The sequence below is a fragment of the Garra rufa genome, chromosome 25, assembly GCF_049309525.1.
Source record: "Garra rufa chromosome 25, GarRuf1.0, whole genome shotgun sequence".
NCBI classification, from domain to species: Eukaryota; Metazoa; Chordata; class Actinopteri; order Cypriniformes; family Cyprinidae; genus Garra; species Garra rufa.
Genome location: NC_133385.1, coordinates 25,596,886 through 25,611,539, shown reverse-complemented (window position 1 = coordinate 25,611,539; position 14,654 = coordinate 25,596,886). Strand labels below are relative to the sequence as shown.

Genomic DNA, 14,654 nt, shown 5'->3' with positions numbered 1-14,654 from the left:
CACTAATCGCATTGTGTGTTTTTGTTTCGCTAAAAAGAACTGGTTCATTAGAGTATTTTTTTTTTTTTTTTTTATCAGTTACGCTGGTTGCGCTGCATGTTTCTGATTTACTAAATAGAACTGGCTCAAAAGTGTAATTTGTTCATGAATCAGAATACTCTGGCCACGTTCTGTTACTGATTCACTAAAGCGTGTTTGCTTTAATAGTGTCATTTGTTTGTAAATTGAAACACAATAGTCACACTGTACGTTTTTGATTTAATAAAAAGAACTGGTTCATTAGAGTTATTTGATTGTGAATCAGACTTCACTGGTTACACTGTATGTTTCCGGTTCACAAAAAAGGACTGGCTCAAAAATGTAATTTGTTTGAGAATCAGAATACACTGGCCGTGCTGTATGTTTCTGATTCACTAAAAACAACTGGTTCATTAGAGTCATTTGTTTGTGAATCAGACTACACTGGTTGTGTTGTATGTTTCTGATTCACTAAAAAGAACTGGTTCATTAGAGTCATTTGTTTGTGAATCAGACTACACTGGTTGTGTTGTATGTTTCTGATTCACTAAAAACAACTGGTTCATTAGAGTCATTTGTTTGTGAATCAGACTACACTGGTTGTGTTGTATGTTTCTGATTCACTAAAAAGAACTGGTTCAGAAGAGTCAATTGTTTTTTAATCAGATTACACTGGTTGTGTTGTATGTTTCTGATTCACTAAAAAGAACTGGTTCAGAAGAGTCAATTGTTTTTTAATCAGACTACACTGGTTGTGTTGTATGTTTCTGATTCACTAAAAAGAACTGGCTCAAAAGTGTAATTTGACACTTGTTTGTGAATTGGAACACACTGGTCACGCTGTATGTTTTTGCATGCAGCCCGTCAGGACAGTTCTGTTATGCTGTTATTTCACTGTACAGTCTTTTTATTCCATCACATGCAATTCAGACTGCAAACTCACATTCATAACTCAAGCAAAGTATAATTTATTTTACCGTGAGGCTGAAGATTCAATCATTGCACTTCTTTTCACCCCTACCGAAAATTAAACCATAAAAGTACCATGAAATATTCCCAGACGTCTTTCATGTGATCATGATGAGGTAAATTGTTCTGATGAACCATTTTTACTTATATAAATATGTCTGCACTGAAGAGCAGGACTATTAAGTACATTTGATTTGTAACAACCCAAGAAAGGAGAGAAGAAGTATTTTAGTAAACGCCAGCTGCTCTAGTACCTTTACATTATGTCTCTATGACGTGATTATAAGAAGTTATGAAGAAGCCATTTCTTTCTCCGGGCATGTAATGTCATTATTAGATATGTGGGCTTACGTTTCTGGTAATAATTTAACATCGGGTCGTCTATCGTCTGCGCTAATAACTCGCAGCTGTGGCCTTACCTCACATCTCACAGATCCAAGCCTCAATATTTCAAATTAATGAGCAATTAACAGTACTCAAATGCTAATGCGCGTAAATCACAGGACGTTCTTGCGACCTACTCCGCTGATTTGGGGGATGGTTTTTTTTTTTAAGCATAAAGCTGGCTAGGTGTTTGGGTAAACATCATAAAATAGAGCTTAATCATTAGCTAATAAATCTGTCGGCTCAGGTCGGCACCTCTACAGTGAGTGCGGTGAGGTAAGAAAGGAGCCACAGATCTGGGAACAGTCTTATAATGGGTTTTTAGGCGATCTGTGCTCCAGTGGGCCGACAGCTGTTGTTGTTCCCTGCGGTCATATTGCCAGGCCTCATTTGATGTGTTGTTTTTTGTGACGGGTAACACTTATCAAACACAGTGAAACCTAAGAGTCATTGTGTGCTAATACAAAAAGGTGTTGAAAAAAAACGACAAGGAGCTCAGGTGTTGATTCACGGGCAGTCATGCAGTGTGAATGCAAAACCGTTGCTTAATGTATCAAAGATGTGGCCTAACAATAAGAGATTTGGCTCACTGGCACATTATTTCCTGTGTGTTTATTATCTTTAGAATTGAGGTGCTTTACACTATCCTTCGTAAGTTTGGTGTCAGTAAAATTTTATTTGATCTAGTTTTTTAATTTATTAGGATTTTAATAGTAAGAAATTAATACTTTTATTCAACATGGACATTTTAAATTAATCATTTATTTCAAATAAATGCCATTATTTTCTATTCATCAAAGATTACTAAGAAGGTTTTGCAACTGTTTTCAACTTTAATAAAAAATGAATGTTTCTTGAGCATTTAAACTTTTAAATGGTTATGTAAGTGATGTTTTTAGCTAATTGTCCTGAGTTGAGCCCAAAAATGGTCCTATTAACTGTGAGATATCACTAAATTAGGTTAGTTTGCTTAAAAAAAAATGTGCTAAAAACTATGCTTAAGTCGGATGTTTTTACAATTAATTTTCTGAACAATGGCAGTTATGCTTTATATGTGTGTTCAGAGAAGTAATTTTCTTTTCTTTTTTATCTTAGGACTGCACCTTCTTCACCCGCAAAGAAATTCTTCGGTGAGTACATAATTTTTAGGCATTTTTCATAGTTATTTTGGTAAATAATTCAGTAGAATGGATTTAAAGATGGTGCAATATGTTAAACAAAAGTCCGATATGAATATGAAAGCTCTTTCATGATCAGTGTGAGCGTAATTTTTAAAAGAGGTACTTCACCCAAAAATAAAAATTCTGTCATTAATTACTCACCCTCATGTCGTTCCAAACCCGTAAGACCTTAATTCGTCCTTAGAACACAAATAAAGATATTTTTGATGTCTTACTACCTTTCCGGGCCTTGAATGTGTCTGCTGCATGGCTGTCTATGCAGGCTCAGAAAGCTTTTGGATTTCATCAAAAATATCTTAGTTTGTGTTCTGAAGATAAAAGAAGGTCTTACAGGTTTGACATGAATTTTCATTTTTGGGTAAATTATCCCTTTATCACAACTATCCCAATTGTAAGTCGCTTTGGATAAAAGCGTCTGCTAAATGAATAAATGTAAAATGTAAATGTAAACTATCACTTTTGCAGCTATTGTGTAAGGTATTGTGCGTTCTGCCGGTTCATTCAACTCTACTGCACTCCACTGGCTCTTACTAACCTTGTCTAAGATCTATAAATCTCTCGCCCCATTCATACACCTCATTTTTCCCCTGTCAGCAGTTCAGCTCCAGCGATATTCATCCATGCTCATTCATACAGACCAGTCTGCATTTCACTACAGTCCACTGGCTTCATTAGTATTCCATTCACAGGCTGTGCACCATTTGTTTGAGTGAAATTCATACGGCTGCTCTGATGAGACCTGAGATCTAATAAAGAGAACCTGACCATTATAAAGGTTCTTTTTATGAGAGGTGTACTTAATGTGAGCCACAATTTATGCAAATTTAGGACCCACCGAGCCCTAAATTCGGTGTAAATGTAAAGCTTTGTTCCAAAACCTGCCTTGCTGTCTAAATAGGCAGCTGCCTTCTAAGGAACCTCATAAGTGACAGATTTGGAAAGCTTCACATTAGTAGCTGGAGAAATATTTTCGGTAAAACTTGGGTAGTTTACTTTTTTCACAACTTTGTCATTTGGAACGTACCGAGCCTTGCTCATGGTATGCAGGGGAAAAAGTCAGTTGTGCATTCTATGTACTAATTTGTTCCCTTGTTTTACTAAATTGTGTGCATGATGTACTAAATCATTTACTAAATAGTGCACAGTGTTTACTAATTCGTTAACTTGTTTTACTAAATTGTGCACACTATTTACTAGGGCTGGCCGATAAATTGCATGTGATATCCAATGCGCATCTACTGATTCGTTCCCTTGATTTACTAAATCGTGTGCACTATTTTCTAATTTGTTCCCTTGTTTTACTAAATGGTGCACACTATTTACTAATTCATTCCCTCGTTTTACTAAATGGTGCAAAAAATGTACTAATTCGCTCCCTTGGTTTACTAAATCGTGCACATTATTTACTAATTTGTTCCCTTGTTTTACTAAATTGTGCACACTATTTACTAATTAGTTTCTTTGGTTTACTAAATTGTGTGTATAATATACTAATTCATTCCATCATTTTACTAAATCGATTATTTACTAATTTGTTCCCTCGTTTTATTAAATGGTGTGCACATTATTTACTAATTTGTTCCCTCAATTTACTAAATCATGCACATTATTTACTAATTTGTCCCCTCTGTTTACTAAATCATGTGCACTATTTACTAATTTGTCCCCTTGGTTCACTAAATTATGTACATTATTTATGAATTCATTCCCTTGTTTTTACTCATTTGTTTCCTTGTTTTAGAAAATCATGCACACTTTTTACAATTTCATTCCCGTTTTACTAAATTGTGTGCACATTTACTAATTTGTTGCCTTGTTTTACTAAATTGTGCGCACTATTTACTAATTCGTTCCTTCAGTTTACTAAATTGTGCGCACAATTTACTAGTTTGTTCCCTTGTTTTACTAAATTGTGCGCACTACTTACTAATTAGTTCACTCATTTTACTAAATTGCGCACACTATTTACTAATTTGTTCCCTCAATTTACTAAATGGTGTACACAATTTACTAATTTGTTCGCTTGGTTTACTAAATCATGCACATTATTTACTAATTCGTTCCCTCGGTTTACTAAATTATGCACATTATTTACTAATTCGTTCCCTCGGTTTACTAAATCATGCACATTATTTACTAATTCGTTCCCTCGGTTTACTAAATCATGCACATTATTTACTAATTCGTTCCCTCGGTTTACTAAATCATGTGCACTATTTACTAATTTGTCCCCTTTCATTAACTAAATTATGCACATTATTTACGAATTCATTTCCCCATTTTACTAAATTGCTCACGCTATTTACTAATTTGTTTCCTCGCTTTACTAAATTGCGCGCACTATTTACTAATTTGTCCCCTCGGTTTACTAAATCATGTGCACTATTTCTAATTTGTCCCCTTTCATTAACTAAATTATGCACATTATTTACGAATTCATTTCCTCATTTTACTAAATTGCTCACGCTATTTACTAATTTGTTTCCTCGCTTTACTAAATTGCGCGCACTATTTACTAATTCGTTCCCTCGGTTTACTAAATCATGTGCACTATTTACTAATTTGTCCCCTTTCATTAACTAAATTATGCACATTATTTACGAATTCATTTCCTCATTTTACTAAATTGCTCACGCTATTTACTAATTTGTTTCCTCGCTTTACTAAATTGCGCGCACTATTTACTAATATTGCTCACGCTATTTACTAATTTGTTTCCTCGCTTTACTAAATTGCGCGCACTATTTACTAATTCGTTCCCTCGGTTTACTAAATCATGTGCACTATTTACTAATTTGTCCCCTTTCATTAACTAAATTATGCACATTATTTACGAATTAATTTCCTCATTTTACTAAATTGCTCACGCTATTTACTAATTTGTTTCCTCGCTTTACTAAATTGCGCGCACTATTTACTAATATTGCTCACGCTATTTACTAATTTGTTTCCTCGCTTTACTAAATTGCGCGCACTATTTACTAATTCGTTCCCTCGGTTTACTAAATCATGTGCACTATTTACTAATTTGTCCCCTTTCATTAACTAAATTATGCACATTATTTACGAATTCATTTCCTCATTTTACTAAATTGCTCACGCTATTTACTAATTTGTTTCCTCGGTTTACTAAATTGTGCGCACTATTTACTAATTTGTTTCCTCGGTTTACTAAATTGCGCGCACTATTTACTAATTTGTTTCCTCGGTTTACTAAATTGCGCGCACTATTTACTAATTTGTTTCCTCGGTTTACTAAATTGCGCACACTATTTACTAATTTGTTTCCTCGGTTTACTAAATTGCGCGCACTATTTACTAATTTGTTTCCTCGGTTTACTAAATTGCGCGCACTATTTACTAATTTGTTTCCTCGGTTTACTAAATTGCGCGCACTATTTACTAATTTGTTTCCTCGGTTTACAAAATTGCGCACACTATTTACTAATTTGTTTCCTCGGTTTACTAAATTGCGCGCACTATTTACTAATTTGTTTCCTCGGTTTACTAAATTGCGCACACTATTTACTAATTTGTTTCCTCGGTTTACTAAATTGCGCGCACTATTTACTAATTTGTTTCCTCGGTTTACTAAATTGCGCACACTATTTACTAATTTGTTTCCTCGGTTTACTAAATTGCGCACACTATTTACTAATTTGTTTCCTCGGTTTACTAAATTGTGCGCACTATTTACTAATTTGTTTCCTCGGTTTACTAAATTGCGCGCACTATTTACTAATTTGTTTCCTCGGTTTACAAAATTGCGCACACTATTTACTAATTTGTTTCCTCGGTTTACTAAATTGCGCGCACTATTTACTAATTTGTTTCCTCGGTTTACTAAATTGCGCACACTATTTACTAATTTGTTTCCTCGGTTTACTAAATTGCGCGCACTATTTACTAATTTGTTTCCTCGGTTTACAAAATTGCGCACACTATTTACTAATTTGTTTCCTCGGTTTACTAAATTGCGCACACTATTTACTAATTTGTTTCCTCGGTTTACTAAATTGCGCACACTATTTACTAATTTGTTTCCTCGGTTTACTAAATTGCGCACACTATTTACTAATTTGTTTCCTCGGTTTACTAAATTGCGCGCACTATTTACTAATTTGTTTCCAAGTTTTAGAAAATCATGCACACTTTTTACTAATTCATTCCCGTTTTACTAAATTGTGTGCACATTTACTAATTTGTTGCCTCATTTTACTAAATTGTCAAGTCAAGTCACCTTTATTTATATAGCGCCTTTTACAATACAGATTGTGTCAAAGCAACTGCACAGTATTTAAACAGCACCATAGTGTGTAAGTAACGCATTATTGTAACAATCAATTTTCAGTTAAAGGCAGTTCATCAATGAATTCAGTGATATCATCGTCAGTTCAGTTCAAATAGTATACGATATCGCTGGAAAATGTCCCCAACTAAGCAAGCCAGAGGCGACAGCGGCAAGGAACCAAAACTCCACAGGTGACAGAGATGGAGAAAAAAACCTTGGGAGAAACCAGGCTCAGTCGGGGGACCAGTTCTCCTCTGGCCAGACCAAACAACAGTTTGTACCAATGTCTGATTGTAGAGAACTCATCAGGATCCCATGGTGTAGCACCGATGGCCGTCAAGGTTGGCGAGGTCTTTATTGATGATCCGCCTTGGAGCTCATCTGGTTGACATCCACGGCTATTGAAGACATCTCCAGGTGGTGATCCATGATCTAAGCTGGGTACGGACTGGATCCGGGGGACTGGAGTGACCATCTGATCTGGATACAGGCTGGGTCTGGTGGCTACGGTGACCTCGGAATAAGAATGAAACAGACTAATATTAGCGTAGATGCCATTCTTTTTACGATGCAGCGAGTGCATCAGGTGTTATGGGAGGTGTTTTCGGTTCCGGTTGACCTAATTAATGCAGCCTAACAATCCTTTAACGGATTTGAATTATAGGAATGTGTTAATGATTTTATGTGTAAGCCAGGTTAAAGAGATGTGTCTTTAATCTAGATTTAAACTGACAGATTGTGTCTGCCTCCCGAACAGTGTTGTATGGACTGCTTCATTCCTTCGGTTTACTAAATCACATACACTATTTACTAATTTGTTCCCTTGTTTTACATAAAAAGTGCGCACTATTTAATAATTTGTTCCCTTATTTTAGAAAATCGTGCACACTTTTTACTAATTTGTTCCCTCAATTTACTAAATCATGCACATTATTTACTAATTCGTTCCCTCAGTTTACTAAATCATGTGCACTATTTACTAATTCGTTCCCTCAGTTTACTAAATAGTGCACATAATATGCTAATTTGTTCCCTTGTTTTACTAAATCCTGCACACTATTTACTAATTTGTTCTCTCACTTTACTAAATTGTGTGCATGATTTACTAATTTGTTCCCTCATTTTACTAAATTGTGCACATTATTTACTAATTTGTTCCCTCGGTTTACTAAATCATGTGCACTATTTACTAATTTGTACCCTCGGTTTACTAAATTGTGCACATTACTTACTAATTCATTCCGTTGTTTTACTAAATTGCTCACACTATTTAATAATTTGTTTCTTCGGTTTACTAAATTGCGCGCACTATTTAATAATTTGTTACCTTGTTTTAGAAAAACGTGTGCACATTTTACTAATTCATTCCCTTGTTTTACTAAATTGTGTCCACATTTAATAATCAGTTGCCTCGTTTTAGTAAATTGTGTGTACGTTTAATAATTTATTCCTACGTTTAATAAATTGTCTGCACTATTTACTAATTCATTCCCTTGTTTTACTAAATTGTGTGCACGATTTACGAATTTGTTCCCTCAGTTTACTAAATTGGGCGCACCATTTACTAATTCATTCCCCTGGTTTACTAAGTTTTGTGCACTATTTACTAATTCATTCCCTTTTTATAAGTGAATTGTGCACTGGATTAAATAATTTGTGCCTACGTTTTAATAATAAATTGTTCTACTTCCTGTCTGTATTCTCATAAACCAATGTCGATGGTTCTGACTTAAAAAGATTCCATGCAACACAAAAGGTTTTTGAGAATGTCTCTATAACTCTATAACTTTTATTTTGGATGTGATTAATCACAATTAATCATTGCCCAGCATGAGTTATATGTAATTATATTTTAGTCCAAATGTCTGCCAACTTTTCTAATTTGAAACACTTGACATAGGCAGCAATTCACAAATGATTTCAACTGTTTGAATTAGCTTGTAGCTAAGCTAACATAGTGATTTTAATGACATTTTTAATGAGTTCAAACTTTTTATTGCTAATTTTCAGTGCTCAATAATATATAGATCAAATATAAGCAGATTCATTTTAAAATACATCTTTGATTAGTAGCATATGATATCTTGTCTTCTAATAACCCTGCTAAAAAAAAACAATAGAAACGGTCACAGAAATTCTAATGGCTTCCACATCAAATACCATTACAAACCATCAACTTTTAACCATTAAAACAATTAAATTGGTTTTCTATCGCGTGTTTTGGGACATATTCCATTCAGATTTAGTGGTGTTAACAAGCCACCAATAGAAGGCAACCAATTACCAGTAGAGACCAGCAGAGTCCATTACAGTTTCCATTAAAACCAAGTCCCAAGTCCCATTATAACCAGTAAAACCATTACAAATTCTGTGATGGTTTCTATTGTTTTGGTTTTTTTCAGCAGGGAGCAACACAACCCACAGGAAGTGTTTTGAATCAGAAGCTAGTGTCCTTAGGAGAGAAACATTCGTTCTGCTAAACAAGAGAGAGAGAGAGATTACATCCCATCCAGTCGAGATTTACAGCCTCGCTCTGTCTGCAAGAATGTGATTTCTTTCTAGCTTTTTTGTGGCTCTATCAGAATCTCTCCCTGACAGGCCATGCAGCAAGCAGCAAAGCGTGTAATTGTCTTTAGCCACCAACACCTCATCGCCTCGGTTGTAAGCCGTTGGTATATACATATATAACGCTGCTCTGTTATCCCAGTGCAGCAGCGCTCAGTGTAGCTGTACTAATCGGCTTTCAATCAGAAAGGTTTGTTCGTACAATTAATCAGCATGAGCTTCAGGCTAAAACTAGAGTCCATCATTCAATTTCTCTGCCAGCCTCAATTAGACAACATGGCTGCCGTCCAGAACCAGAATTTTCTGTACGTAGCTTTTAAGTTCTGTTAGATTTCGAACAAAATAACATATAGCATATATTAATCTTTGGTTAAATATTATGTAATTATAATTATTATCATATAAACAAAATAAACAATGGCAAGTGGATAGTTAAACATTAGACTAAAATGCACAGTGACTGCAGTGAGCACACAAATGTGGATCAGTCAAATATGAAATTTTTAAACTTCAGCATGGCCGCTGAAGTTTTATCGAATGAATTTATTGGTCATAAATTGTGGCAACCGTGGCTTGATCTGAATTTCAGTCTTCCACTGCTCTTCTTTTCCATTGTTTTTCTGTGTAAACCTGCATAGATGTTTGCGTCTCACATCTTTTGCAGCGTCTTTCAAGAAACAGCGTAAAATGTGGCAATCAAGTTTAGTTTTTTTATTCCCTTTCCCTGCATCTTACCCCCTAAGGCCCCGATCACACCGAACGTGTCTTTTCGTTCTAAAAACGCGAGGCGCACAGCACTGCCTTTTTTGGTGACTTTTAATAAAAGAGCAGTGTGCTGTGGTTTTTTTATGTTGCTAAGCAACGACCAAAACAGCTGTCCTGTCAGTCAAATCAAAGGATTATAGCGCGAGCGCTCTAAAATCTTAGTTTTTTTGCTGTTAAGTAAACTGTCATATTAGCAGAAACCCTAAAAAATACAGCTCCGGGTTACCCACGACAGACACCAAAGGTTTCTCCTCCATTTCTTGCAGTCTCCGGACTTTTTAAGCAACGGTAAACTTTCGTCACCACAACAGAAGGCCCGCCTCTCCATTCATTCGATTGGACAATGGAAAAGAACGCGAATGACGTTGGGTGTTTTTCCACTCAGAGTTGATTTTTTTTTTTCAACTTCAGGCGCTCAGAGCGCTCCTGCAAAAACGCGAGGCGCAGCAGGCGGCGAAAACGCGAGGCGCCCGGGGCGCATAAGCAGGGCGCAGAACGCTCACTGCCAACAGAAAACCATTCAAAAGAGGCGCCTCCAACTGCAAAAACGCGTTCGGTGTGATCGGGGCCTAAGGAGGTTTATTTGAGGTAAATTATCTGTAATTATGTTCTCAGAATTTTGTAGCGCTGAAACCTTATTGTAATTGTTAGAATGGCCAAGGATCAGAAATCTCAATGTAAAACTGATCGGGCAGACTAAATCGTAAATCATAGAGACTTGAAACTTAGAGGGTTAAAAGTACTCACACCGTCTACAACGTCACCAAGGCTCGCCCCAATAGGCCTGACGTGGGCACTACAGCAATCAAAAGTACAAAAACACTCATAACTCCTAAACAGTTCACCACAGACTCAAGTGTCTTTTGTCGTTAGGAATCTTTGGCTTACACCAGACAAAACCCACGCCTCGGATTCGTCTGTCATTTTTGGGTGTTTTGCATTTTTTGAAAAACCTACTTTTGCGAACTAGATCTAGGTTTTTTCGCCTAATCGTAATCGAGTGAATATCAATAATTATCCCAAAAAACTTTTGACGCTTCATCACAAAGGGATGCGAAAACATTCGAAAAGGGCAGAGCTGCCTTTACTAAAATGGCTATTATAACTTTTGAACGGAATGATGTATCTTAACCAAACTCACAACGCATATGTAAGAGCCGAGTCTGAGGTCACATAAAAAAGTCTTGGAGCTTGGCGACTAGGTGGTGCTATAAGAGGAGAAAAAACATAAAAACGGCCAGTGGCTATAAGGACATTTGCGTATCTTAAAAAACATGGCTGCCATAAGCCGATAGACTTTCTGGCACCTATTAGACAAGCTTAACAGAGGTCGATTGGAACGAAACTTGGTGGGTCTGTTTGACTCATGACCCTAAAGGTCTGTGAGAAATGTGAAAGAAATCGGCCACTGGGGGCCAATGTTGCATTTTTCAAGGAGCATAAACGATTGAACATTGCGCAGTTTTTCACATATGTGACCCTGGGGTATATTTTTAGCAATAGCCAAAAATACATTGTATGGGTCAAAATTATTGATTTTTCTTTTATGCCAAAAATCATTAGGAAATTAAGTAAAGATCATGTTCCATGAAGATTTTTTTGTAAAATTCATACTATAAATATATCAAAATGTAATTTTTGATTAGTAATATGCATTGTTAAGAACTTAATTTGGACAACTTTAAAGGTGATTTTCTCAGTATTTTGATTTTTTTTGCACCCTCAGATTCCAGATTTTTAAATATTGTCCTATCCTAACAAACCATACATCAATAGAAAGCTTATTTATTGAGCTTTCATATGATGTATACATCTCAGTTTTGTCAAATTTAACCTTATGACTGGTTTTGTGGTCCAGGGTCACATAAACACGTGATATTTGTATCATATGATAGAACTCCTCATTCTGAACAACTTCGCTTCTAAAACCACTGCTGTCAATCAAACGGTTTGTTAAATAATTGAGAAAATTTGAAAAAAAAACTACTTTTGCGAACTAGTCCTAGGTTTTTCGCTCAATCTGGAACAAAACACTGCAGTGCAATTCTCTTGACTGTCTAGAACAATAATAATCAAAAAAAAAAAAATGTTGAAATTTACACTTTGGGAAGCTGTAACGGCGTCGTTTACAAAAGGGGCCTGTCCAAGTATAGCCAAAAGCCTATAAAGCTTAAACGGAAACTCAAAACTTCACAAAATCCGGTGAGCTCATGCGACATGTGATTCTAAACACGCCTGCACTGTTTTAGGGAGATCGGACCACATCTGGCACTATAACAGTCATAATCTTTAAAAAAAAAAAACTATTTATATGGTAAATTACCAGGATTTGTCAAAAATGCTTTTTTAATCATTGATTTTAAAAGGTGGTTACAGACTTGCTAAATAATATGTAATGTCTGTTAAAGCTCTTGAACCAATGTAATCACTGCTTGCAGCATTTTTTTAAATATAGATTTTAAATCACAAAATATATATATTTTTTTAAGCACAGAAATGTTTTTTCCACAGCAGTCTGTGACAGGTATTTTTTTCTGTATACCATGGCAATTTCTTTTTTGCTCTAGTAGCTCTGTAAACACAAATAGGCTCAGTCACAGTTATTGACTCAGCCGTATTTCACAGCACAGCTTAAGCAGGCCAGACATTACTTACAGCTACTAAGAATCCTTACAATGTTCCTTTTATCTTGCATCCAGTGCTGCTTTGGTATACACATATCCACAGAGATCTATTGATTTTTATAGATATATGTGCATAAAGTGTTATCACATCAGTGGTGTGTGGTGGTGTTCTGAAAGGAGGAGGCAAAGTCCTTTTTTGTTTTTTGTTTTTTATCAAATGTCAATTCATGTCCCAGTCACATTTTCTTGAATAAATAAACATTACTTACACTATCAGAAAAAACGAAAACAATTCTATTTTATATTTTTATGTTAACAATGTAATAAATTCTATTTATTAAAGCCAAGTATGAATCTCATCAAGTTAGTATTTTTAAGCATTTTACATGTAGTCCAAAATAATAACTCAACGCAGTAACAATTTAAACAATATATTTTATTTGTGAACTTATGTTCAGGTATTCTTTTTAATAATTAACTATTTTTTTATTTTTTAGACCTTCAGTCATCAATGCTTGGTAAATATTGGTCACAGAGACAGAGATTTACTTTAAATAAATCACCAAGCTTATTACTCACTAAAAACTCCCACAGGTCATGTTTTCATGCCATTTTAGGTCTTATTTTGACATAACAAAGTTGTTATATCTAAGTGTGTGGGTTTGTTTACTCACTTTTTAATAAGTCTTTCCATTAACGCTATTATTTTGTTCATTCAGACTCATTCGCAAACACTTAACGCACACAAGAAGGGGGAAATTATTGCATGGACCAATCACAACTGAACAGAAGCAGTCATATCCAATCATATCGTGACCCATTCATTCTCAATTCCGAACTGACATAACACTGTTGAAATACCTACAAACAATAACAAGACCTGCATTGCCTTACTATAAATGGTTCTTACTATTTTGCAAATGATCAGTCCTTTAAAACAAGCTTTGTGTTCCTTCTAGAATGTTCTTTGACTGGTTAAAACCAAGAGTTTCTGTATTCACACTGTTACCTGTGTTTCTCTCATGGCGTAGGATCGCTTTTCAAACCTTACGAAAGACCTGGAACCCAATCTCTTGATTAGGCACAGACTTGCAAAGTGTCACATCAGGTCTGCTTCATTCCTGTCCACGATAACCTAAAGAAATAAAGCCTTGTGTTTGTTATTCGACCTGGCTGTTGTCCAGTCCCTACGTGCATTAGGTATAAATAAAACAAATTGCCTGCTTTCTATTCTAATAGGATTGACATATTGCTCTCGGGTTTCAGGATATGCTGTTAATCGCTGTCGTTTGAAGATCAAGTGTCTACTTTAAGAAATTAAAAGCAGATACAGGAGAAAGGGGTACGGTGTCAGTTTACAGTCAAACGACCCAATTACGGTAATACAGGAGCCTAACAACAGGCTCTGATTGGCTGAGCTGTAGCTAGTGTACTTCCCCCAGTCTGACTCACGGCCAGGACATTTCCAGTGCTGTATATACGACTTACATTTTCTGTCTGTCATAATAGTGTGTAGGAAATTCAGTAGGTATCTTCCTACTTTGCTGTGTATTGTTCTTGGTGACTCTTGTATGAAAGTATCAGTGTTTTAACATTTAAATTACTGACTGTGACATATTGATTATAGGAAATATGGGTTGTCTTTAATCATCAGCAACTCTATGCCACTTGTCCCAACTGCAAAGTTCCTCTTGATGTTCCTAGCATGTTTAAAGCTTTCATTCCCACCTTCTATTACCATCTTTCACCAAACTATATTCAATCCGGTGGGCGTTGTGTGTGTGTGATGTGAGATTGATGGATTGGCCGATGACCCCTCGTGATTATTGCTCTGGTGTGTAAAGCTTGAAAGGATAA

The 14,654-nt window shown here is 35.6% G+C and overlaps 1 protein-coding gene across 1 annotated transcript in view; it reads left to right on the top strand.

Moving 5' to 3' along the window:
- Window positions 1-14,654, top strand: part of cib2 (calcium and integrin binding family member 2) — a 46,170-nt gene that overhangs the window by 4,264 nt on the left and 27,252 nt on the right. Inside the window, exon 2 of the mRNA XM_073832131.1 lies at window positions 2,467-2,501. Coding sequence (XP_073688232.1) covers window positions 2,467-2,501 — 35 coding nt within the window. The remainder of the gene's footprint in view (window positions 1-2,466; window positions 2,502-14,654) is intronic.